The sequence below is a fragment of the Microcebus murinus genome, chromosome 1 (assembly GCF_040939455.1).
Source record: "Microcebus murinus isolate Inina chromosome 1, M.murinus_Inina_mat1.0, whole genome shotgun sequence".
Taxonomy (NCBI): Eukaryota; Metazoa; Chordata; class Mammalia; order Primates; family Cheirogaleidae; genus Microcebus; species Microcebus murinus.
In genome coordinates this window covers 38,652,862-38,679,369 of record NC_134104.1, presented here as the reverse complement: position 1 = coordinate 38,679,369, position 26,508 = coordinate 38,652,862, and the positions used below count along the sequence as shown (strand labels likewise).

Here is a 26,508-nt window from a genome sequence, read left to right as displayed (position 1 = left end):
TAAACCTCATCATCACATACATCAGTTCTTTTTCATCATCACTGATCTACTGTATGTCAGCCAACATTATATTTAATAGCGAAATACTAGAAACACTTTTAACATAAAAAAGACAAAATTGATTGTTGTCACCAGTAACTTTTTTATATAAATTTTCACCAAGACAAAAGGCACAAAGAAAAATTCAATATTACGCTTATAGGAAAGGTAAAGACCAATAAAACATTAGTTTAAAAAGATGAAGAGCTTCAATAACATTAACCCAATATCAACACATGTTTTGGGGCATTGAATCTATTTAGTCTATTCCAATGACTAGGTAAAAAAAATGCTGAACAAGGAGTTTTCAGTCTCATGAATGAAGACAAATAAGAAACAGTTGCAATATAATATGGTACAAAGAGGGAACACAGACTTTTATGATAATAGGAAGGTCAACTAACCCCTCTGTAAGTCAATCAGGAAAAGGCTTCCCAGAAGATATCAAGACAAATCAGTGTCCTACAGAATGAAAATGAATAGATAGAAAGATCTTTCTAGGCAGCAGAATTGTTGATTTAAAATACAGGATGTAAGAGAAGCCTGGGCATGTTCAATGTGTTATAAAGATATCAGTGTGACTGAAGCATCAGTAGGAGACTGGAGAAAAATAAAAAAATTAGTTTTGAGAGGTTGTCATAGTTCAATTATAAAAGAAATTTAGATTTTTCCAAGAAAATAATTGGCAATAGTTAACAGGTTATAAGTAGCACAGTGGCATTATCAAGTTTATGTCTCAGGAACATATTCAATAGTCAAAGTACATGTTTACAAGTTATTACCATAATCTAGGTGACAAATGGCCGTAACCACAACTAGCAGAGTGGCAATGGGGATGGGGAAAAGGGTGAGTTCTAGGGATAATAAGGCCATAAAATTCATGGACTTGGAGAGGGGCAAGAAATGAGAAAAATAGTGGAGCAAAACACCATGGTGGATGGCGGTGCCTCCACTGAAAGATGGAACACAGAGGGCAAAGAACTGTAGATGTAAAGACATAAATTTTAAAGGTAAAGATGATGAATTCTGGTTTGAACATGTTCAGTTTGAGATGCCTATGCCATGTTCCAGTTGGAAATGTCCAGTATGCAGTTTGGTTACCAGAGAAGATGTGAAGTGAGGAAGCAAGATTGTTGAGTCATTAGTGTATGTAAGAGACACTAGTTCTAGCTCAGGGGGGTAGAGATGATCAATTAAGGTGAGTAGGCAAGTCAACTAACTCCCTTTTCTTCCCAGTGCCAGTATATCTGATGGAACAAAAACATTTTTAAAACATTTTATTAAACCATTTTGTTTGTATAGATAGAAATGATGGACAGGTGACTTTAGAAACCATAATTAAAATATTGGCACAGTCAGCATGACGTGGGATTATTTGTACCAGTTAGTTATTCTCTCAACAGATTTGTTAACTAAGGTTGAATAAATCATTGGATCTCAGAGTATGGGATTGAGAGAGAAGAATTTTCCCCAGGAATACATAACTAAAAGGATTCATCTCTATACATTTTCTTACCTATTGAACATGATCTTACTTTTATTTAGAGATAGGGAAACAAATTAACATAGACCAACTTAAAGATACTGTCATTACCATGTCTTATGAGGAAAGAATAACAATGAGCTAGATACTGTTTAGGGCAAGACAGATGAGGTATTTCTCACCTATGGCCTACCATAAAAAATTAATTCAACAATAATTATATAGTGGCTACTATAAGCCAGGCACTTGCTAAAAAAAAAAAAAAACCTGGGTTTTCATTTTGGCTTCTAGAAGACTCCATTATTTAACTAGAAAACAGACTTCAGGATAATAGTTCCCTTTAAATAGATTTTTCATCAACTAAAATACAGAGTTGTACTTAGTTATTACTAAGAATATTAATGAGCATAATGGGAAATCAAATATAGACCTCAAAGAACTAAGAGGTGAATGCTTTCAAAGAGACAAAATGTTAATTTAATCAGTATTTCTCACTTTGAGACTTTGTCTGGAAAATTTGAATGGTATGTTTGGTCCCTTTGTCCCTCTTAGTGCTTTGCTACTCCTCACAGGCTTTGTTTGGAGAAGTGATGATCGACTTTGATATGGTTTTTCAGGAAGTGGCTGGTGATCTTTACTATATATAAACTCAAGCCAGGAAACCCCTGGAGGCAAGCGGTGGGAACTAAGTACCTTAGTGAGGATACAATCCGAACGGCTGGATGTGGTAGTATCTTCCAGAGGAGGTGGTGAGGAGGGTGAGGTGGAAGAGGAAGAAGAGGAAGATGAAGAGGAGGCAGAGCAGGCAGAGGCAGCAGAGGAGGAGGAGGAAGAAGAGGAGGAGGAGTAAGAGGAAGAGGATGGGAGCCGGGGTTGTGGCTGAGAATTACTACTTTTTTTAACATAAAGCAGCCAGTCAATAGCCTGGGGCTGTTGGCTTATAACTTTGTTCTCAGGGGCTTCTGTCAACAATTTTTTCTTCCTATCGAGCCCCTGGATGATATCAGATTCAGATGTGGGGAGAAGCTGTGATATCTTCTCCACTCCTTCAACGTTTTCTTCAGGGGCTCCATCAGTCTGATTTTCTTTCATAGGGAATGGGAGATAAGATGAGAAAGAAGTCTCTGGTAGAGAAAGAGTAAAATTTAATTTCACCTCTATTTTCCCCTCAGAATTGGCCTGAGGTGTTGGTATGACATACAATGTTGCACAACGAGGGTCTTTCTTTCCTGTAAGATGGCTACACTGAGATTTTATGCAGGAAGCACAAGCTAAGCAAACCATATAATTTGATGAAAGGCGTGGACCAGGATGAGGATTAGGCCTTCCCCTCATCCTTCGAAAGATAATCTGCCTACAGAGATCCCTCTGGATTTTGGTCTTGGAGATAGAATTGACAATTTTATTTACAACATCATCAGGGACAGTGCCACCTTTAACAATGTATGGCTGATTATAACCTAAAATCCATGGAACTTCTTTATTTGATTCTGTCTTTGCACAAAAAGTAAAGCTGGTTTTACTCTGGAGTCTGGACTTCAATGTTGAAGCAGTTGTGTTCCTGATGCAGTGTTTGGAGCTTGCTAATGATTGGCCTGAGACACTTGGTTTGGGATAGGGTGATGGTAAATCTGTGGTTCTGTTTTTGTCATTTGGTAAAGCGGTATTCTGAAACTTGGAGTGGCATATTGGTGAGCTGGGGCTCTGGAAGTTATGATCAAGCTTAAGTACTGTCTGAGATTTGACCTGAAACAACGGTAAACTCTGAGATTGGCGGGCAGAATGTGGTAATGATGATTTCCTTGCTCTTGGGTAAGACAATGGCAAGCTTAGAACACTAGGTTTAGAGCTTAATATCGATGACTTCTGAGGTCTGGAGTCAGGTAATGGTGAGATCAGAGCCTTTTGATTGGGCTCCAATGAAGGTGATGTCCGAAGGAAGTCATTTGATTGATGTTTGGTATCGAGCGATGGTGAGCTCAAAGACTTTTGATTGTGATCCAGTAATGTCCAAAGACCGTCCAAAGAAGATGTTTTCTGAGGTTTGGATTGAAGTAATGTTGAACTAAGGGCTCTTTGGTTAGTTCCCAAGGAAGCAGATGTCCAGATGGTGTTTAGGGAAGGTATGTCTTGATTTTGGAGGGAAGTTAATGATGAACTCGGGGTTCGTTGATTAGACTTCAATGAAGACGAAGTCCAGCAGAAGTCTAGGCTTGAAGACGTAGTCTGAGGTTTCGGGAAGGGTAATCGTGATCTTGAGGCTGTTTGATTTGGCTTCAGTGCTGATGATGTCTTGTTGAGGTGAGGCGAAGATGTTGTTTGAGCTTTCGGGTGAGACAAAGGTGAATTCACGGCTCTCTGACTGGGCAGCAATGAACTTCTGCAGTGGAGGTTTACTGAACGTGTAACCTGATGTGTGGAATGGGATAATGGTGATTTCAGAGCCCTGTTATACAATTTCTGTGAAAGTTTATGCTGAGACTTGGGAGAAGGCAATATTGAGCAGCTCTGGACCTTTTTGTTAGAGCTTAATGGAGATCCTGCAAGATGATGGCTACAGGATTGCACTTTGGCTGCAGGTCGGTTATCGAGTTGATTTAATTTTTCACTGGTGTATTTATGTGTTAATGAATTGGTTGTGGCCAGTTGGTAAGAGTGGTCTAGCGGCACGAAGTGTTGACCATAATATGCTAATGGCACCATCTTATGTTGGGGTAGAAGTCTTTTTAAAAGCAGTTGAACTTGTGGTGATGTTTTAGTAACTGTTAAAGTCCTTTAGCTGCAGTCCAGGGACAATGGATACTTTAAAATAAATACTCTGGTAGTTTCTAACTTCTATCTTGTAACCTTTCTGTTGACATCAAGATATTATAGACTGTCTCACAATTGAGGTGTAGATGATATTGAAAAAAGAAAAAACTTGTCACCATTTGAAATTATCTTCTGCCTGTTCTTTAGTTTCCTAAAGATTTTTCTTCTGGAGGAAATAAAGCCTGTTAACAAAATAATAAAGAGAATTCAGAAGAGGTCCTGATGGAGTAGAAAGTTTCATAAATAATTTGTTGTGACTAGAGCACAGGCTTTATGTCAAATCCCAGCCATCTATGTATGCCCAGCCATTTAGCATATCCTATATATTTCTTTGAATTAAGCTTTCTAAACCCAGGTTCACCATCTGTAAAATAGACAAACATAATATTTAATTTATTGGGCTAAAATGTAAAAAATATAATATATATAAGGTATCTAACAGCATGCAGGATATCATAGGTGCTCAATAAAAAGTAGTAGCTACCATTGGTACTCTTTTAATTATTGCATTTTTTTTTAAAGTCTGTGATAAGTTTTTTGCATAAAATAAAAATCTTACAGAAAGGTGAAATGGACATTCAAAAATGTTGATTTTCAATTTATATCCAGTTACCTATCATTATCACCTTTTAACTTACTTCCAAAAGTCTATAATTCTACTTGAAAGTCTGTTCTTGTCGCCACTACATTTTGAAACCATAGACTACACCCTTTAAAACTACTGTTTTATTCATGTTTATTATTTCTGTCTACTCTGATCCTCTATACTCATTCTCTTATTTCTTTCCAGGCCTTCAATGAATTCTTTTCTTCTACTCTCACTCCAATATAGTTATCAGTGTTATGGTACTAGATCTCTTTTCATTTTATTCCTAAGTAATCACATCAGTTATACTTAGTATTTTAAAATAAACTATAGAATCTTCATAAAAAGACACAACTTTGTAGCTGGCCAAAAATGATTCCAGCATCTACCACTGCTTCTTAAAGGCAATACATAGTGTGACATGACATGTTATTTTCTTTTTCCTGGTCAAGGGTCCATTCTTCAGACTTTAGAACTAAAACACATGATACAATAAAAAACCTGGTAATGATTACAACAAATTCTTGGATGCGAATTGTGAGAAATTGAATTAATAATTCTTTCTATACTTCCATAACTTATCAATGCAATTTCTGATGGACAAATTTATTCTTCCTATATGCTAACTTGTCCAATTAATTTAGTATCAATTCTACTATTGGTGGAAGCTTTCACTTTATGTCAAAGTGGCTTTTCATCTATTTACTCTTGCTCTATTTGCATGTATTTAAAATATATATTATTGGTATCTTAATTCATTTGTTTTCAAGTCTTGAGTCATTCCTTGTGGAATTCTACAAATATCAACTATATTATTACACACCAGTAACTTCCTAAACTTTTGTCTCTAGTCTTACTTTTCTCTTGAGCTTTACAATTGTATTTCCAGTTACTTATCTGACTTCCCATCCAAAAGTCTCAAAGACAATTCAAACACAAAACAATCAAAACTCAATAAAGTTACTTCTTTCTGGAGAAATATTCTTTTTCTATGTCTTCTATCTCAGTTCCTAACACTTAGTCATCTAATTCAAAATCTTGGATATCATCCTGGGAAGGGTCACCCTTCAAAATCATTTAGACATAAAGACCTATTGATATTTTAGCTGTTACATATTTTAATTTACCATTCTCTACCCAATCCCACTATTATAGGCACATCTAATAAAGACTAATGTATTATTACAGTAGCTTTATATATCCTTCCCCTATGACCTCACTTGCTCTCCATTCTCCCCTATCAGACTTCCAAGAGCGAACTCTTCCTGGTGAAATACCACTGCTGCTTACTTAGGGATTTCCCTTGTTTTGCGTGTGCCTGAATGAGTAATAAACACTAAGGTTTCTTGTAATTGCTGAATTTGGTGTGGTGTGATTTCAATACCTTAAAGAGAGGAGAGCATGTACCCCTAAAATATACTACATGGCATCCTAACAAGCTTCTAAATGGCAATATAGAATAACTTCCATGACTTCAAAGCATGCAAAGTTTTCTTAAACAGAGCATAGAAAGCAGTAACCATTAAAAATTCATAAATTAAAATTAAGAACTTGAAATCATCAAAAGATACAATGTTTAGAAATAGCTGAGGCAAATCACAAAATGCAAATAACATTTACACTATATATATATATATATATATTTGACAAAAGACTCATATCTATAATAATGTCTGCATATTATTAAGACAAAAGACAATGCAATTAGAAAGATGGGCAAAACATGTGAACAATTGCTTCACAAAAGATGAGATCCAACTGGCTAAGACATATGTGAAAAAAAGCTCAGCCTGACTAAAATTCAGTGATGTGCATATTTAAACAGAAAGATACTACTATATATTAACAGAGTGTAACTAACATAAAGTGAAAACTGAAAAAGTCAAGAATTGGTGAGTATTTAAATTAGATAAAACTCTCATACACTGTTGGTGAACATGTAAATTGGTAAACCCCTTTGAAAAAGTTCTTATCTTTACTATTAAATTATTATTTTATATACATATGCACATACATATGTATATAAATATGTATATATGGGCTCTTCAAAAGGTTTACATAAAATGTATATTATGAAAAAACTATGCATGGATTTCAACTTTTTGTAGCAAAATAAACTCACACTAACTTGTTCTAACATTTCTGAAAAGAATCTAATTTTAGGAACTAAGAAGAATAAGACATCAGTTTGAAAAGAACCCCTATAAGAGCAACATAAGTTCTGCTAAAATTGAAGTGATAAAAACATCAAATTTATGGTGACATTTCAGTGAAACAATGATAAAAATCACTGATACTTTACAAAAACTTTATTGGATCAATGCTTGAAAGAAATGAGCAATTTATAAATGGATAACTCATTTTAATAAGGGACAAGATGATGTTGAAGATGAAGCCTTCACTGGCAGACCATACATATCAATTTACAAGGAAAAAATTAATCTTATTTATGCCCCAATTGAAGAAGACCAATGATTAATAGCAGAAACAATAACCAGCATTATAGACATGTCAACTGGTTCAGCTTACATAATTCTGACTGAAAAATTAAAGTTGAGCAAACTTTCCACTTAATAAATACCAAAACCATTGTGCTCAGACCAGCTACAGACAAGAGCAGAGCTTTCAAAGAAAATTTTAGACAAGTAGGATCAAGATTCTGAAGTTTTATTTTGTTTTTTAAAATTGTAACAGGAGATGAAACATGGGTTTACCAGAACAATCCTGAAAACAAAGCACAGTCAAAGCAATGGATACCAAGAGATAGAAGGGTTTTTCAGGATGCTCAGGCCTTTTGATTTTTGAATTTAACATCTGTTTATTATGATATTGTTTTGAGAACATTAGCCAAAGCTTTGGCAGAAAAATGCCCAAGAAGGCTTTACCAGGGAGTCCTTCTGCCCTGTTCATTCCTTTCTTCAAACAAAGGGGATTTTGCATGAGTTTTGATGGGAAATCATTAGGCCTCCACCTTAAAATCCTGATTTGGCTCCTTCTGACTTGTTTTTGGTTCCTAACCTTAAAACATATTTAAAAGGCACTCATTTCTCTTCAATTAGTAATGTAAAAAGACTGAATTTACATGGTTAAATTCACAGGATCCTCAGTTCTTTCAAGATGGACTAACTGGCAGGTATAATTGCTTACAAAATTTCTTGAAATTGATAGAGCTTATGTTAATAAATTAAGTTTATATTTTTATTTTTATCTTTTAATTCCATTTTTCCACAGTTTAAAGTCCCGTCTTGTATGTGTGTGTATGTATGTATGTGTATGTTCATGTGTGTGTGTGTGTGTAATTCCATTCCTCAGTACTAATAGACATGCAATGCATGAATATTTGCACCAAAATAGATGTAATAGGATGTTTATTAGAGCATTATTCATAATGGCTCCAAACTTGAATCAACTGTCAACGAATAGTGTAATATATAAATAAATTATAATGTGTTCATCTAATGAGGTACCAAACAACAATGAAAATTAACAGAAAATGTAACATCATACAACTACCTGAATGAATCTAACATACAAAATATTGAGTGAAGGTTAGAAAAAATGACAGACTAAAAGCAACCTGAACACTGTTCTCAAGGAAAGAAGTGAAAATTGCAGGCAGCTACCTATGTATGGATTGATCTTCTCTGAGGGAACACTGAGAAATCAGAGAGAAGCAATATGGGACATTCAACGTGGGGAAGAAAAAGGTGACAGGGTCATATATTTAACAAGATCAAAGTTTGTGCAGGGAGGAATAGGAATATACAGCACTGGGACACCATGCACATCCCGATGGCACTGTATGAATTGTTATATGGCTTCCTCCAAGGCCACAGACCTCTACCTAGTCAAATGGGTAACCTGCCTGGAGTCTATGCAGAGTCACTGAACTAGGTGCAGTGAGGATAGGGCAGCAGTGAAAGCACCTGAGCTCTCGGGTGCATGGCGCCAGGTCGGCACCAGACTCAGGGAGGGAGTAGACTAAATAGAAGCTTCCCTGAGCCATACTCTGTGACCGAAAGCCAAACACCCCTCCCCTACAGCACAATGGTCACCACTGCCAAAAGGCTAAAGAAGTGCTCCAAAATCCAATGCCATGTCAGGGACCCCTTTACCTTGAGCCACCAGTACACCATGACCTGGTTTGAGAAAACACTCATAGTCTGGGAACCCGTGACCACTGCTTAGATAGCCTCATTCAGTTGCTACTGCCACCTCTACAGGGAAACTCTAGGTAGAGCAATCCTCACAACACCAGCTTCAGTGAAGAGGGTCTTGTCCAGCTCCCAATTCAACAATCTACAACTACGTGGTGAACTACCCAACACCGACCACAAACAGCATCCAGCACAGGCTAGAACAAAGGCAATCACAAGTGAACAGAAGGAATGAGGACAGCTGTATTACAGGCTTCTAGTGTACACTCCCCTCCTCTGCTGCATAAATATTCCAGAATGTGGGGTGTGGGGAAGAACCACCTAGGGAACTCCTTTCTTCTAATTAAGCAGGAGAGTGCCCAGCAAAGAATAGGTGCCCTGAAAACTTGTTATCCCTGAGTTGAGGAAAGAGATTTCAGATGAGAAGGGACCAGCAAAAGAACCCTGACAATATGAAAAATCAAAACCAAGGGATTACAATGGAGGTACAGTAGTGAAGTCCAAAGGCAAAGAAATTGTCAAAATGACATAAATGGAATTCAGAATATGGATGGCAAATAAGATGAATGCAATTGAAAAGAAAGTTGAAAAACAAGCTAAAAAGATACTTCAGAAAATTAATGGAAAAGCCACTAAAGAATAGACAATGTAAGTATGGATATAAGAGAACTTAAAGAAATGAAAGAGTCACTTAGGGAATTTCAAAAACATAGCAGAAGTCTTCAGCAACAGATCAAACCAAGGAGAATAAAAAATCTCAGAGCTTAAAGACAAGGCTCTGGAGCTAACCCAGTTATTTAAAGAGGCAGAGAACAGAACAAAAAAAAGATGAAGCAATACTCAGAGATATATGTGACTATATGAAGAAAACTAAAATGTAAATTATAGGTATATATGAAGGAGAAGAAGAAAGAGGTAAATGTATGGGAAACATACTAGGGAATTATTAAGGAAAAATTCTTCGTATCACCAGAAATCCAGACATACAGGTAGAAAATGTTCATTGAACACTAAAAAGATTTATAACAAATAGGACATCTACAAGACACACAGCAATCAACCTGGCTAAAGTAAAAATGAAAGAGAATATTCTACAAGCAGCTAGACATAAGAAACAACTGGCCTACAAGAGAAAACCCGTCAGGCTAACACCAGACTTCTGAGTGGAAACCTTACAAGCCAGAGGAAGAGGGTCTGATCTTCAACCTTCTTAAACAGAAGGTTAAAGCCTAGAATTTTGTATCCTGCAAAACTAAAATTCACAATTGATGGAACAATCAATTATTTTCTAGAAAAGCAAACACTGAGGAATTTGTCATGACCAGACCTGCACTGCAAAAAATATTCAAAACTGCATTATACATGAATCAGCATAATAGATTTCCACATGTAAAATCACCCAAAATAGGTAAAGCTCAACTCCTATAAAACAATAGCACAATAAGAGAAACAAAGCAATAAGGCACTACCCAATATGATGAACAGAACAACATCACAAATATCATTTATATTTCTTAATGTTAATGATTTAAATGTACCACTCAGAAGACATAGGCTTGAATGGATGAAAAAACATAGCCCAGTATCTGCTGCCTCCAGGAGACAAATAGAAAACACAAGGACGCGAATAGGCTCAATGTGAAAGGATGGAAAAAAATATTCTATGCAAATGGAGAACAAAAGAGAGCAGGTGTAGCCATTCCCATATCAGACAAAATTGACTTTAAATCAACAATGGTAAAGAAAGACAAAGATGTTCATTACATTATATAATGGTAAAGTGAGCAACTCAACAAAAAGACATAACAATCTTAAATATATATACAACCAACACAGGAGCTCCCAGATACATAAAACAAATTCTACTACAGATAAGCAAGGAAATAAATAATAGCATCATGATTGCCAGGACTTCAACACCCCACTATCAGAGCTACACATATGATCAAATCAGAAAATAAATAAGCACACACTTGACTTAAATGGGACCCTAGAACAAATGGATCTAACAGACATTTACAGAACATTCTACCCCAAAACTAGTGAATATACATTCTGCTCATCATCACATGGGACATTCTCCAAGATTGATTATATCTTAGGCCACAAAACATGTCTCAACAATTTTTAAATATCAAAATAATACCATGTATTTTTTCAGACCATAGTGGATTAAAACTAGAAATGTTTTCTAAGAGGAACACTCAATTCTACACAAAGTCATGAAAATTTAACAACATGCTACTGAATGATTATTGGGTCAATAGTGAAATTAAAATAGAAATCAAAACATTCCTTTGCTGTGCAACAAAAGAGACACAAGCCACCAAAATCTATGGAAATAGGCAAAAGCATACCTAATGGGAAAATCATAGCCTTAAATTCTTACATCTAAAAGTCAGAAATATCACAAATTAACAACCTAATATCACATCTCAAGGAAGTATAAAAGAAAGAGCAAATCAAACCCAAATCCAAGAAAAGAAAACAAATGACAAAGGTCAGAACAGAAGTAATTGAAATCAAAAACAAAAAATAATATAAAAAGTCAGTGAAACAAAAACATGGTTCTTTGAAAAGATAAACAAGATTGCTAGATGTCTTGCTAAATTAACTGGGAAAAAAAGAGAAAAGACCCAAATAAGCTCAGTTATAAATGAATAAGGAGATATTACAACTGATAACACTGAAATACAAAACATTATCCATGAATACTATAAAAAACCTCTATGCATAAACTATAAAATATAGAGGAAATGGACAAATTTCTGGGAAGACATAGCCTTCCAAAACTCAACCAGCAAGAAATAGAACTCCTGAGCAAACCAATAACAATCAGTGAGATTGAAACTGTAATAAAAAGTCTTACAACAACAACAATATAAAGCCCCAGACCAGATGGATTCACAGCTTAATTTTACAAGACCTATAAAGAAGAACTGGTACCTATACTGCAGAAATTATTGCATAACTTTGAGGAGGAAACTCTGCCCAACTCATTCTGCAAAGCCAATATCACCTAGATACCAAAGCCAAATAAGGACAAAATGAATAAAGAAAACTACAAACAATATCCTTATGAATATAGACATAAAAATCCTCGATAAAATACTAGCAAACTGTATTCAACAACATATTAAAAAATAATTTGCCATCACGTGGTGGGCTTCAGCCCAGGAATGCAAGGATGGTTTAACACACATAAATCAATAAATATGATTACCATATGAATAGAAGCAAAACCAAAGGCCATATGATCATCACAATACATGGAAAAAAGCATTTGACAAAATCCAGCATGAATTCATGAAAAAAAAATCCTCAACAAACTAAACATACAGGAACATATCTCAAAATTATAAAAGTCATATGACAAACCCACAGCCAATATCATACTGAATGGGGAAAAGTTAAAAGGTATTCCCTCTAAGAACTGAAACGTAAGGGTGACCACCATCGCCACTTTGACTCAACATAGTGCTATGAACCCTAGTCAGCACAATCAGGTAAGAAAAAGAAATAAAGGATATCCAAATTGGGAAAGGGCAGGTCAAAGTTATCTCTTTTTGCTGATCATATGATCTTGTATCTAGAAAACCCCAAAGACACCACCAAGAGACTGCTGAAACTGATAAACAAATTCAGTAAGTCTCTAACATAAAATCAATGTACACAAGTCAGTAGCATTTCTATATTTTTATAACAGTCAAGTTGAAAGTCAAATCAAAGACTCAGTATCATTCACAATAGCTACAAAGAAAATAAAACACCTAGATATATACTTAACCAAAGAGGTGAAAGATCTCTACAAGAAGAACTACAAAACACTGATGAAAAAAAAATCACAGAAGACACGTATGGAGAATCACAAATGGAGAATTATGTCCTCCTCATAGATTGGTAGAATTAACATTGCTAAGATGTCGACATTACCCAAAGTGATTTATAGATTCAATGCAACCCCCATAAAAATATCAATGGCATATTTCACAGATGTAGAAAAAATAATTCTATATTTCATTTGTAGGCAGAAAGAAGTCAGAATAGCCAAAGTTATCCTCGCCAAAAATAATGAAGCTAGAAGCACCACATGACCAGACATCAAACTACTCTTATAATATAAGAGTATAGTAACCAAAACAACATGATATTTGTAAAAAACTAGACAGAGACCAATGGAACAAAATAGAGAAACCAGATGAAAACCATCTACATAAAGCCAATTGATCTTTGACAGAATAGATAATATTGCACACTGGGAAAAAGAAGCCCTATTCAATAAATGGTGCTGGAAAAATTTGATAGCCACATGCAGAAGAATGAAACAGAGGAACCCTATCTATCATCACTTACAAACATTAATTCAAAGGGATAAAAGACTTAAATATAAGGCATGAAACCATAATAATTCTAGAAGAAACTGTAGGAAAAACTCCTCTAGACTTCATTTCAGTCTAGGCAAAGAATTTATTACTAAGACCCCAATAGCAATTATAGCAACAACAACAATAAAAAAATAAATGTGACTTGATTAAGTTAAAAAGCTTCTGCACAGCAAAGGAAATAATCAAAGAGCAAATAGACAACTTACAGCATGGGAAAAATATTCATGATCTAAATATCTGACAAAGGGCTAATATCTAGAATCTACAAAGAACTCAAACAAATCAACAAGAAAAAAATTAACAACCCCATTAAAAAGTGGGCAAAGTACATGAACAGAAATTTTTCAAATGATAGACAAATGACCTAGGAAACGATAGTGAGCAAGCACCATTTATGTTATCCTGGATTAAGCTTAAGCCTGTTATCCAAAGTGAGGTGACTCAAGACCAGGAAAATGGGTTCCACATCTACTCGCCATCAAATTGGTACTGACTGATTAAAACTATGGTGCTCAAACGGTGGTATTACTCACCAGGGTTTGGGAGAGGGGGAGATACACATCTTAGGGTTGTGGCGAGCATTGTGGGGGATGGTGGAGACCCACATCCCAGGGATGTGGCGAGCATTGGGGGGGGGGAAGGAATGCCTCTAACCCTTCTTAGGGAAAGGCAAAGATATATAAGGTAACCAAAATGCCAAAAAGAAAAAGAAAAAAACTTTTATCAGGCGGTGAGCAGGTGGGGGGGGAGGAGAAGGGTGTGTACTTACATAATGGGTGTGGTGCACACCACCTGGGGGTTGGACATGCTTGAAGCTCTGGCATGGTGGTGGGGGAGGGGTGGCAGGGGCAATATATGTAACCCTAACAATATCTGTATCCCCATAATATAATGAAATAAAAGAAAAGAAAGATAGAAAAATAGCCAACAAACATGAAAAAATGCTCAACATCATTAACTATCAGAGAAATGCAAATTAAAACCACAATGAGATATCACCTGACTTCTGCTAGAACAGCTTTTATTAAAAAGTCCAAAAACCATAGATGCTGAAACAGACGCAGAGAGAAAGGAACACTTATACACTGATGATGGAACTGTAAGTTAGTAAAACGCCTATGAAAAAGAGTAGGGAGATTTCTCAAAGAACTAAAAGTACACCTGCCATTTGATCCAGCAGTCCCACTACTTGGTATCTGCTCAAAGGAAAAGAAGTCATTTTATCAAAAAGACACCTGCACTCAAATATTTATTGCAGCACAATTCATAATCACAAGGATGTGGAATCAACCCATGTGCCCATTAATTCATGAGTGGATTAACAAAATGTGATATATGAATACCATGGAATACTACTCAGCCATGAAAATGATAAATTAATGCCTTTTGCAGCAATTTGGAAGGGAATTGGGACCATTATTCTATGTGAAGTATCTCAAGAATGGGAAAACAAATATCACATGTGCTATAGAAAAAATTGGAACTGAATGATTAGCACATAAGTAAACAAAGGAAAGTAAAACTCTTTGGAAATCAAGCAGACAAGAGGAAGGGAAGGGCAAAAACCCACCAAATGGGCACAGTGAACACTATTTGGATGATGGGCACTCTTACAGCCCTGACTCAAGGCATCTATCAAAAATATCCGTACCCTCATAATATTTTAAAATAAATAAATAAATTCTCACAGATTTCAGACAAAACAAATATTGAATGAAAATTTAAAAGTTCATAATTTTTTGTAAGAAATTACAAAATTAGATGCTACTGACTATAGTATTAATAGTCAGGATAATAATACACTTTGAGAGGTAGAGATTAGGTGAGAACATAAAGAAAGAGCTTTTAGAATGTTGGTAATGTTCTGTGTCTTGACCTGGATGATGATTGAGTGGATGAATTCACTTTGTGATAGTTGAGCTCTAACATTTACACTATGTGTATTTTTATATGTTCCTTTACTTCTATAAAAAGTATAAAAATACATAACTTGATACTAATTTACAAAGACACAGCTGAAACAAAATTGCACTAAAGGTGAAACATTAAAGGATGAACCAAGATCTGGCACACAGATGTAATGAAAACTTAAAAAAGAAAAGAGAAAAAAAGATAAATGCAATGTGGAAATCCTATAATATAGAGACGAAAAAAAGGAATTCAAGACAAATGGAATGAACAAGAATGTCTTTGAGATAAAATCCAGAGAAAAAAAATATTTCTGAATGTTTCAAATTTCCAGATTTACTTAGCAAATGACACTTCTCTTTCAAAGACTATGTTTTGCTAGAAACACATAAATATTACAGATAACTAAAAAAGTGGTACCAATGTGATTGAAACTATGAGAATGGAATGAAATAAATGTCATTATGATGAATTAACTCAAATATTCTCTGTTCCCAAATATATTTCATAGTTGAGTTCTTACAAAGAATATCTATTCTTTCAATGAATAGATATTCATAATGTTATATGAACCTTTTCAAAATATGATAAATATAGAAAAAGTAATTCTATGAAGCTACTATACATAATTCAGATTTTGAAACATGACAAAAATAGTTCAAAATTAAAAGGGAAGTAATTGATAATGTCACTTTTTTTATATACAAAAATTCCTAAATAAAATAAAACAATAAACTTAACAGTATAATAAAAAATAATCAACTATGACTAAGTCGATCTTATTTAAACAAAGCAATGATCATTTATTGTTAGGATATACTATAATTTGTTACATTCATAATTCACAAATAAAACATAATAGATGCTTTAAAGAGTAATTTTATAAACTGCAACCTCACACTCAAATATTTAAAGCAATAATATCAGAGCTAAAGAGAGAGTTAGACTCCAATAAAATAATCACTGGGATCTCAACACTCCACTTTCAGCATTGGACACATCATCCATTCAGAAAATTAACAAAGAAACATTGGACTTAATCTACACTACAGACTAAATGTACCTAATAGAGAATTAGAGAAAGTTTCATCCTACAACTACAGAATATATGTCCATCTCCTCAGCTCATGGATTATTCTTAAGGATAGACCAGATGTTATGCCACAAAACAGGTCTTAAAAAATTCAAAAAAGTTGAAATCATCATATTAATTATTTTCTCTTATGAAAATGGAACAAAACTAGAAATCAATAACAAGAGGAAAATTAGAAACTAAAAGAACACATGGAAATTTAAAATTATGCTCCTGAATGACCAAAGGGTCAATGAAGAGATTAAGAAGGAAATTTGAAAATTTCTCAAAATAAATGAAAATGAAAGCACAACATATCAAAACCTATGGGATACAGTGAAAGCAATACTAAAGAAAATTTATAGCAATAACAGCCTATGTCAAAAAAGTAGAAAAGCTTTAAATAAACAACTTACTGATGCACCTTAAAGAAGTAGATAAACAAGAGCAAATGAAACCCAAAATTAATAGAAAAAAAAGAAATAAAAAAGATCAGAGCAGCATTAACTGATATTGATACCAAAAGATATAAAAGATCAATGAAACAAAACTTTTTTTAAAGATAAAATTTAACACACCTTTATCCAGACTAAGAAAAAAGAGAGAAAACTGAAATAAATTAAATCAGAGTGGCCTTTATCAAAAAGTCTCCGAACAATAAATGCTGGCATGGATGGGGAGAGAGAGGAACACTCCTACACTGCTGGTGGGACTGCAAACTAGTTCAACCTCTGTGGAAAGCAATATGGAGATACCTTAAAGCAATACAAGTGAATCTACCATTTGATCCAGCAATCCCACTGCTGGGCATCTACCCAAAAGATCCAATGACACTCTACAAAAAAGACACCTGCACTCGAATGTTTATAGCAGCACAATTCATAATTGCAAGGCTGTGGAAACAGCCCAAGTGCCCATCAATCCAAGAAAGGATTAATAAAATGTGTTATATGTATACCATGGAGTACTATTCAGCTCTAAGAAACAATGGTGATATAGCACATCTTATATTTTCCTGGTTAGAGCTGGAACCCATACTATTAAGTGAAGTTTCCCGAGAATGGAAAAACAAGCACCACATATACTCACCAGCAAATTGGTATTAACTGAGCAGCACCTAAGTGGTCACATAGGTACTACAGTAATAGGGTATTGGGCAGGTGGGAGGGGGAAGGGGGGTGGGTATATACATATATAATGAGTGAGATGTGCACCATCTGGGGGATGGTCATGCTGGAGACTCAGACTTGTGGGGGGAGGCGGGGAAATGGGCATTTATTGAAACCTCAAAATCTGTACCCCCATAATATGCTGAAATAAAAAAAAAGGAGACTTTAAACTAATACTGATACTGATCCAAAGTATTGTTAGAGACAACTATAAGCCACTGCATTGGAAAACCTAAAAGAAATGGATAAATTCCTAGACATACACAACCTACCAAGATCAAACCAGGAAGAAATCCAACACCTGAGTAGACCAAGAAATAATAATAAGATCAAAGCTGTAATAAAAATGTTTGTATCAAAGAGAAACCCAGGAACAATGCCCTCACTGCTGAATTTTACCAACCTTTCAGAGAATAACTAATACCAATCCTATTTAAACTATTCCAAAAAAATCAAAGAGGAGAGAATATTCACAAATTCATTCTATGAGGTCTGTATCACCCTGATATCAAAACCAGAAAAAGACACACAAAAAAGAAAACTATAGGCCAATATAACTGATGAACATACATACAAAAATCCTCAACAAAATACTAGAAAACCAAATTCAATCACACATTAGCAAGATTGCTCATGATGATCCAGGGATGCAAGGATGGTTTGCAACATATGCAAATCAATTACTGTGACACATCATATCAACAGAACAAAGGATAAAAAAATGATCATTTCAATTGATGGCGAAAAAAGCATTTGATAAAATTCAATGTCCCTTCATGATAAAACTCTCAAAAAACTGGGGATAGAAGGAAATTACCTAATATAATAAAAGTCATATAAAACAGACCAATAGCTAATATCATACTGAATGGAGAAAAACTGAAAGCCTTTCCTCTAAGATCTGGAACAAGATAAGATGTACACTTTCACCATTGTTATTCAATATAGTACTGCAAGTTCCAACTAGAGGAATGAGACAAAAGAAAGAAATTAAGAGCATCCAAATTGGAAAGGAAGAACTCAAACTATCATTGTTACCAGACAATATAATCTTATATCTAGAGAAACCTAAATACTCCACACACATATACACACACACATGCACACACATGCACTCACACACAAATTAGAACTGATAAAAAAGTTCAGTAAAGTTGCATGATACAAAATCAACATACAAAAATCAGTAGCATTTCTATATGCCAATAGTAAAGAACCTGAACAAGAAATTAAGAAAGCAATTCCATTTACAATAGCTACAAATAAAATATACATACATAATGAGTGCGATGCACACCATCTGGGAGATGGACACACTTGAAGCTCTGGCTCGGGGAGGGGGGGCACAACAATATACCTAAACATTTGTAACCCCATAATATGATGAAATAAAAAAAAATAAATAAAAATAAAAATATAAAATACCAAGGAATAATTAACCAAAGAAGTGAAAGAGCTCTATAATGAAAACTGTAAAAGCATTGATGAATGAAATTGAAGAGGACACACACACACACAAATGGAATGATATTACACATTTATGCCTTGGAAAAATCAATATTGTTAAAATGTTCATACTACCTGAAGAAATCTACAGATTCAGTGCAATCCCCATCAAAATTCCAATATTCTTCACAGAAATAGAAAAAAATAATCCTAAAATGTATATAGAACCACAAAAAACCCCCAAAATAGTCAAAGCCATCCTGAATAAAAAGACAAAACTGGAGGATCTACATTACACAACTCCAAATTATACAACAGATCTGTAGTAACCAAAGAAGCATGGCACTGGCATAAAAACAGACACATAGACCAATGGAACAGAATAGGGAACCCAAAATTAATCCTCACATCTATGGTGAACTTATCTTCAACAAAGGTGCCAAGAACATACAGTGGGGAAAAGATAGTCTCTTCAATAAATGGTGCTGGGAAAACTAGATATCCATATGCAGAAGAATAAAACTAGACTCTAACCTTTTTCCATATACAAAAGTCAAATCAAAATAGATTAAAGACTCAAATGTAAGACCTGAAACTATGAAACTACTAAAAGAAAACATTGGGGAAATGCTTCAGGACATTGTTCTGGGCAAAGACTTCTTAAGTACTAGCCACAAAACACAGGCAATCAAAGCAAAATTGGACAAGTGGGATCACATCAAGCTAAAAAGCTTCTGCACAGCAAAGGAACAAATCACGAAAGTGAAGAGACAAGCCACAGAATGGGAGAAAATATTTGCGAATTATGCACCTGACAAGGAATTATTAACTAGAATATATAAGGAGTTCCAATAACTCAATATGAAGAAAACAAATCATTTGATTAAAAAAGGCAAGGGACTTGAGTAAACATTTCTCAAAAGAAGACACACACATGGCCAACAGATATATGAAAAAATGCTGAACATCATTAGTCATCAGAGAAATGCAAATCAAAACTACAATGATACATCATCTTACTCCAGTTAATATGGCTTTTATCAAAATCAATGCTGGTGAGGATTGGGAGAAAAGGGAACCCTTATGCACTATAGGTAGGAATGTAAATTAGTGCAAACACTATTGAGAATAGTATGGAGGTTCCTCAAAAAACTAAAAATAGAACTACCATGTGACCCAGCACTCCCACTGCTAGGTATATATCCAAAAGAAGGGAATTCAGTATATTGAGAAGATATCTACATTCCCATGTTTATTGCAGCACTATTTATAATAGCCAATATTTATAAGCAACCAAAGTGTCCATCAATGGATGGATAGATAAGTAAATCATGGCACACACACACACAATAGAACATTATATAGCCATAAAAAAGAATCAAAACATGCCATTTGCAACAACATGGATGGATCTGGAGAACATTATGTTAAGTGAAATAAGCCAACCTCAAAGGGCATATATCACTTGTGACACATATGTGAGAGCTATAAAAACAATTGATCTCAGGAGACAGAAAGTAGTATGATTGTTATCAGAGGCTGGGAAGAGTAGCAGGGAGGGGAGAATAAAGTGAGGATGATTAATCATTGCAAAAATATAGTTAGATAGTTAGATAGAATGAACAATACTTGATAGCATCACAAAGTGACTATAAACTATAAGTTAGAGTATACTTTAAAATAACTAAAAGAGTGGAATTAAAATGTTCCTAACACAAAGAGATGATAAATGCCTGAGGTGATGGATACCCCAATTACACTGATCTGATTAATTTGCATTGTATGCCTATATCAAAACATCACATGTACCCTATAAATATATAAGACTATTATGTTATAATAATTAAACAGAAAAAATTTATAAAAATCCAACCTCTATTCCACAAACTCAGTAAACTACTAAGAAAAAAAACTAGTTACTTAGTGATAACAAAGATCATTCTGAAAGCAAAAGCAAAATATTCAATTGGTATTAAAATGTAAACTAGTCCTATTATAAGTTGGTGATAGATGAACATATCCACTATACTACAATCTTATATTGTTTAGGAAGATCTGGCCTAAGTAATAAAGAAGAAAACAGGAAGAAAAAAAGAGACATAACCTTCGAAAAGGTAGTAATTCAATTATCTCTATATGCATGTCATATGATTAAAATTTTAATTTAGAATATAGCAAACCTTATGTAATCAACAAAATATTAAAATTCAGAAAATTAAGTGAAGCCATTTCTTACCAAGCAAACACATATGGATCAAGAATTTTTCCAAATACCAACATTTAACAGAATTTATGATGACTATAAATAATTTATATATAATTATCTCTAACAATCAATAAAAACACAAGCATCCTATTGCAATAGGAATAGGTACTTAAAAATTTTATGAAGAAATGCAAATTCCTGGAATCGAGGAAAGGCAATAGTTTTCTATGTCTAGTTCTTTTGTATATTTCATTTCCCCTTCCAATAATGTGATTCTTCTTGCTACTTCATTCTACTTTATTTTTTAAGACATATTTATTTTTCTTATTTCAGCATATTATGGGGATACAAATGTTTACGTTACGTGTGTTGCCTTCCTCCCCTTCCCCCCCAGAGTCAGAGCTTCAAGCGTGTCCATCCCCCAGATGGTGGGCATAGCACTCATTATGTATGTATATACCCATCCCCTCCTCCCACCTTCCACCTGCCCTATGCCCAATAAATGTTTTCCTATATGTTCACTTAGGTGTTGATCCGTTAATACCAATTTGCTGGTGACTACATGTGGTGCTTATTTTTCCATTCTTGGGATACTTCACTTAGTAGAATGGGCTCCAGCTCTATCCAGGAAAATACAAGAGGTGCTATATCACCATTGTTTCTTATAGCTGAATAATACTCCATGGTATACATATACCACATTTTATTTATTTATTTTGTTTTTATATTTTTTTATCTCGGCATATCATGGGGGTACAGATTTTAAGGTTTCAATAAATGCCCATTCCCTCCCTCCCCCCACAAGTCTGAGTCTCCAGCATGACCATCCCCCAGATGGTGCACATCTCACTCATTATGTATGTATATACCCGCCCCCTCACCCCTCCCACCTGCCCAATACCCTATTACTGTAGTACCTATGTGACCACTTAGGTGCTGCTCAGTTAATACCAGTTTGCTGGTGAGTACATGTGGTGCTTGTTTTCCCATTCTTGGGAAACTTCACTTAGTAGTATGGGTTCCAGCTCTAACCAGGAAAATTATAAGATGTGCTATATCACTGTTGTTTCTTAGAGCTGAATAGTATTCCATGGTCACATTTTATTAATCCACTCATGTATTGATGGGCACTTCGGTGTTTTCCACATCTTTGCAATTGTGGATTGTGCTGCTATAAACATTTGAATGCAGATGTCTTTTTATGGAGTGTTAAGACATATTTCTAATAAGTAGAAAAATTATAATTGGAAAATACAACTCTTTTTCATTAATGGATAAAACAAGCAGAAAATCTGTAACAGTATACAAGATTTGAAAAAACACCATCAACTAACTTGAGCTAACTGATAATCATAGAACACTCCACTCCAAAATATTCTTTTCAAGTGGAAATAGTATACTCTCCAAAATATTATACACCATACAACAAATCTCAATAAATTTAAATAATTAAAATCATGTATAGTACATAGTATGTTCTCAGATTTGGCAATGATATTAAATTATAAATTAATAAAAGAAATATCTGTGAATATATTTCACATATAAAATACATATACATTTTATACAATGTATAAAAATGTATGAGATGCTATTAAAGCAGAATATAGGAGGGAGAAATATCTATAGCATTAAATGACTATATTAAAGAGGAGGAAAGTTTTCAAATCAATGATATTAGCTTATATCTCAAGCAACTAGTAAAAGAAGAGCATATTAAACTAAAATTATGTAGATGATACAAAATAATGGGGATTAGAGGAGAAATCAATGAAATATAAGTCAGAAAATCAAGGAATGAAAGCTATTTCTTTTAAAAGGTAAACAAAATTGAAAACATTTAGCCAAAGTGATTGGGAATAAAGATAAAAGACACAAGTTATAAATAACAGGAATGAGAGTGGTGACATTATTACTTCAGACACTACAGGTAATAAAAAGGATAATAAAGTAATATCAGGAAGAATATTATCATAAATTAGACAACTGAGATGAAAGGGGTGATATTTCTTGAAAGATACAAATTGCCAATGCTTGCTCAAGAAACAGAAAACCTAAAAATCCCTATCTATATTAAATAAACTAAATTTGAGTTTAAAATTTTTCCATAAAGAAAATCCTAGACCCCGATGGCTTCATCAGTGATTCTATCAAACATTTAATAAAGAAATAATACCAATTCTGCACAAACTTTTCCCGAAAATTTAAATGGAGAATTTATTCCCAACTTAATTTATGAATGAAGTATTACTCTAATTCCAAAACAGAATAAAAATATTACTACATTTAAAAAATTATACATCAATATTCCTCATAAATATTGAAAAATTTAAAGAAAATTTTAGCATGTCAAATACAGCAATATATAAAACATATAATTCACTTCCTCAAAATCTATAAACCCAGTCTTATCATAAGAAAACATCAAACAAGCCCAAATTGACAAATTTTTTACATGTATTCGTTAAAAGTATCAAAGGTATAAAAAAATCAGGTAAGATATAAATTGTGACAGATTGGGGAAATCCAAACATAATGACTAAATGCAACATGATATTTTAGATCAAGTTCTCAATCAAAGGGCATTAATAGAAACATCAGCAAACTTCTATTAAAATACGTTAATGCTATTGAACAAATGTTAATTTCTTTCTTTTGACAAATATGCCATGGTTATGTTAATATTAGCTAACCTGAGTGAAGAGCTGGAATGAATGCAAAGGAGCTAGAATATCCAAACAACTTTGAAAATGAAAAATGTTAGAAGATCAACATTACCTGATTTCAAGACGTATTAAAAAAGCAACAATAACAAATAGCCAGGTGTTGGCATAAAGGCAGACAAATAGGTAAATGGAAAAGGGTATGAAGTATATGCATAGACTTAAGTATATAAGGATAGCAGATATTTTACAAAAGGTGTGTAAGAAATTCAGTGCAGAAAAGTTAGTCTTTTCAAATGGTGCTGTAATAATTGGATATGCATCTGTAAAAAATTAGAAAGAATTAAAATTTTCTGTTTGCAGATGACATAATCATGCATAGAAAACCCTAAAGAATCCACCAAAAAAGAGTTAGAACTAACAAACAAATTCAGTAAAGTTACAGGGTAACAAAATCAATATACAAAGATCAATTGTATTTATATATGCTAATAGCAAATTATCTGAACAAGAAATCAAGAAAAACAATATCACTTATGATAGCAATAAACAGAACAAAATACTTATAAATAAAGTTAACCAATGAGGTGAATGATCTGTACACTGAAAACTATTATATAAAACATTTATTAGGCCAGGCGCAGTGGCTCACGCCTGTAATCTTAGCATTCTGGGAGGCCGAGGCGGGCGTATTGCTCGAGGTCAGGAGTTTAAAACCAGCCTGAGCGAGAGCGAGACCCTGTCTCTACTATAAACAGAAAGAAATCAATGGGCGAACTAATATATATAGAAAAAATTAGCCAGGCATGGTGGCGCATGCCTGTAGTCCCAACTACTCGGGAGGCTGAGGCAGGAGGATTGCTTGAGCCCAGGAGTTTGAGGTTGCTGTGAGCTAGGCTAATGCCACAGCACTCACTCTAGCCTGGGCAACAAAGCGAGACTCTGTCTCAAAAATAAATAAATACAACGTAAGCAATTATATTATATGAAAGCAATTATAAAAGATACAAATAAATGGAAAAATATGTTCCTGGATTGTAATAAGTTATATTTTTAAATGTCCATACAACCCAAAGCAATCTATAGATTCATGGAATCCCTATCAAAATTCCAACATCATTTTTTTGTGGAAATAGAAAAAAAAATCCTAAAATTCATATGGCACTACAAAAGACCCTGTATAGCAAAAGCAATCTTTAGCAAGAAGAACATAGCTGGAGTCATCACATTTCCTAATTTCAAACCATATTATAAACCTTAGTAATCAAAACAGTTTTGGCATAAAAACAGGTACCTAGACCAATGGAATAGAATAGAGAGCCTAGAAATAAACCCACACCTATGTGGTCAACTAATTCTCGACAAAGGCACCAAAAGTATACAATTGGGAAAACACTCTTTAAAACAAATAATGTTGGGAAAACTGGATATATGCATGCAAAAAAAGGAAGTTAGACCCTTCTGTTAAGCCCTACAAAAAAATCCATTCATAATGGATTAAACACTTAAATTCAAGACCTGAAGCCATAAAACTCCTAAAAGACAACACAAGGGAAAAGCCTCACAGCATTGGCCTTGGTAATGATTACTTTGATATGACACCAAAAGCATAGGCAATGAAAGCAAAACTAAACAAATAAGATTCATCAAACTAAAAAGTTTCTGCATAGCGAAGAAACAATTAACAAAATGAAAAGGCAACCTACAGAACAGAAGAAAATATGTATAAACCATGTATCTGATAAAGGGTTGATATCCAAAATATATAAGAAACTTATACTACTCAACAGCAAAAAAAAAATTAGCCTCATTGAAAAATGGGCTAAGGAACTGAATAGACATTTCTCAAAAGACATACAAAATGGCCAGCTATATGAAAAGATTCTCAACATCACTAATCATCAGAGAAACACAAATCAAGACTCCAACGAGATAACCACCTCATGCCTGTTAGAATGGCTACTATCAAACACTCAAAAGATAACAAGTGTTGCCAAGAATGTGGAAAATAGAGAACCACTGGACATCACTGCTGGGAATATAAATTCTTACAGCCATAATGGAAAACAGTATGGAGGTTCCTCAAAAATTAAAAATAGAACTACCATATAATCAAGCAATTCTACTTCTGAGTATATATCAAAGGAAATAAAATCAGTGTCACTAAGAGATGTCTGCACTTCCATATTCATTACAGCATTATTTATAATAGCCAAGATATGAAAACCAACCTGTCTCCATAATAGACGAATACATACAGAAGATGTGATGTGTTTGTATACACACAAAATAGAATACTGTTCAGTTTTTAAAATGAAGGAAATCTTACCATTTGCAACAACATGGATGTGCCTCGAAGACATTATATTAATACTAAGTAAAATAAGCCAGACACAGAAAGTAATAGACATCATCTCTCTTATATGTGCAATCTTAAAATAAATGTCAAACTCATAGTAACACAGATTAGAATGATGGGTACAAGGGTTTAAGCGATGAGGGAAAATGGGAGATATTGTTTAAAGGGCACTACTATCAATAGTGATAGCTTATAAAAATATATTGTAAACTTAAAACTTATTT

General features: G+C 34.1%; 1 protein-coding gene across 2 annotated transcripts in view; it reads right to left on the bottom strand.

The window, feature by feature from the left end:
• Positions 1–1,997: 1,997 nt before the first annotated feature.
• CSNK2A2IP (casein kinase 2 subunit alpha' interacting protein) overlaps positions 1,998–26,508 on the bottom strand; it is a 123,634-nt gene continuing 99,123 nt past the window's right edge. For both annotated transcript variants that reach the window (XM_076001010.1, XM_076001015.1), the window contains one exon: positions 1,998–4,515. In XM_076001010.1, coding sequence (XP_075857125.1) covers positions 2,000–4,225 — 2,226 coding nt within the window. In that variant the 5' untranslated portion in view covers positions 4,226–4,515 and the 3' untranslated portion in view covers positions 1,998–1,999. The remainder of the gene's footprint in view (positions 4,516–26,508) is intronic.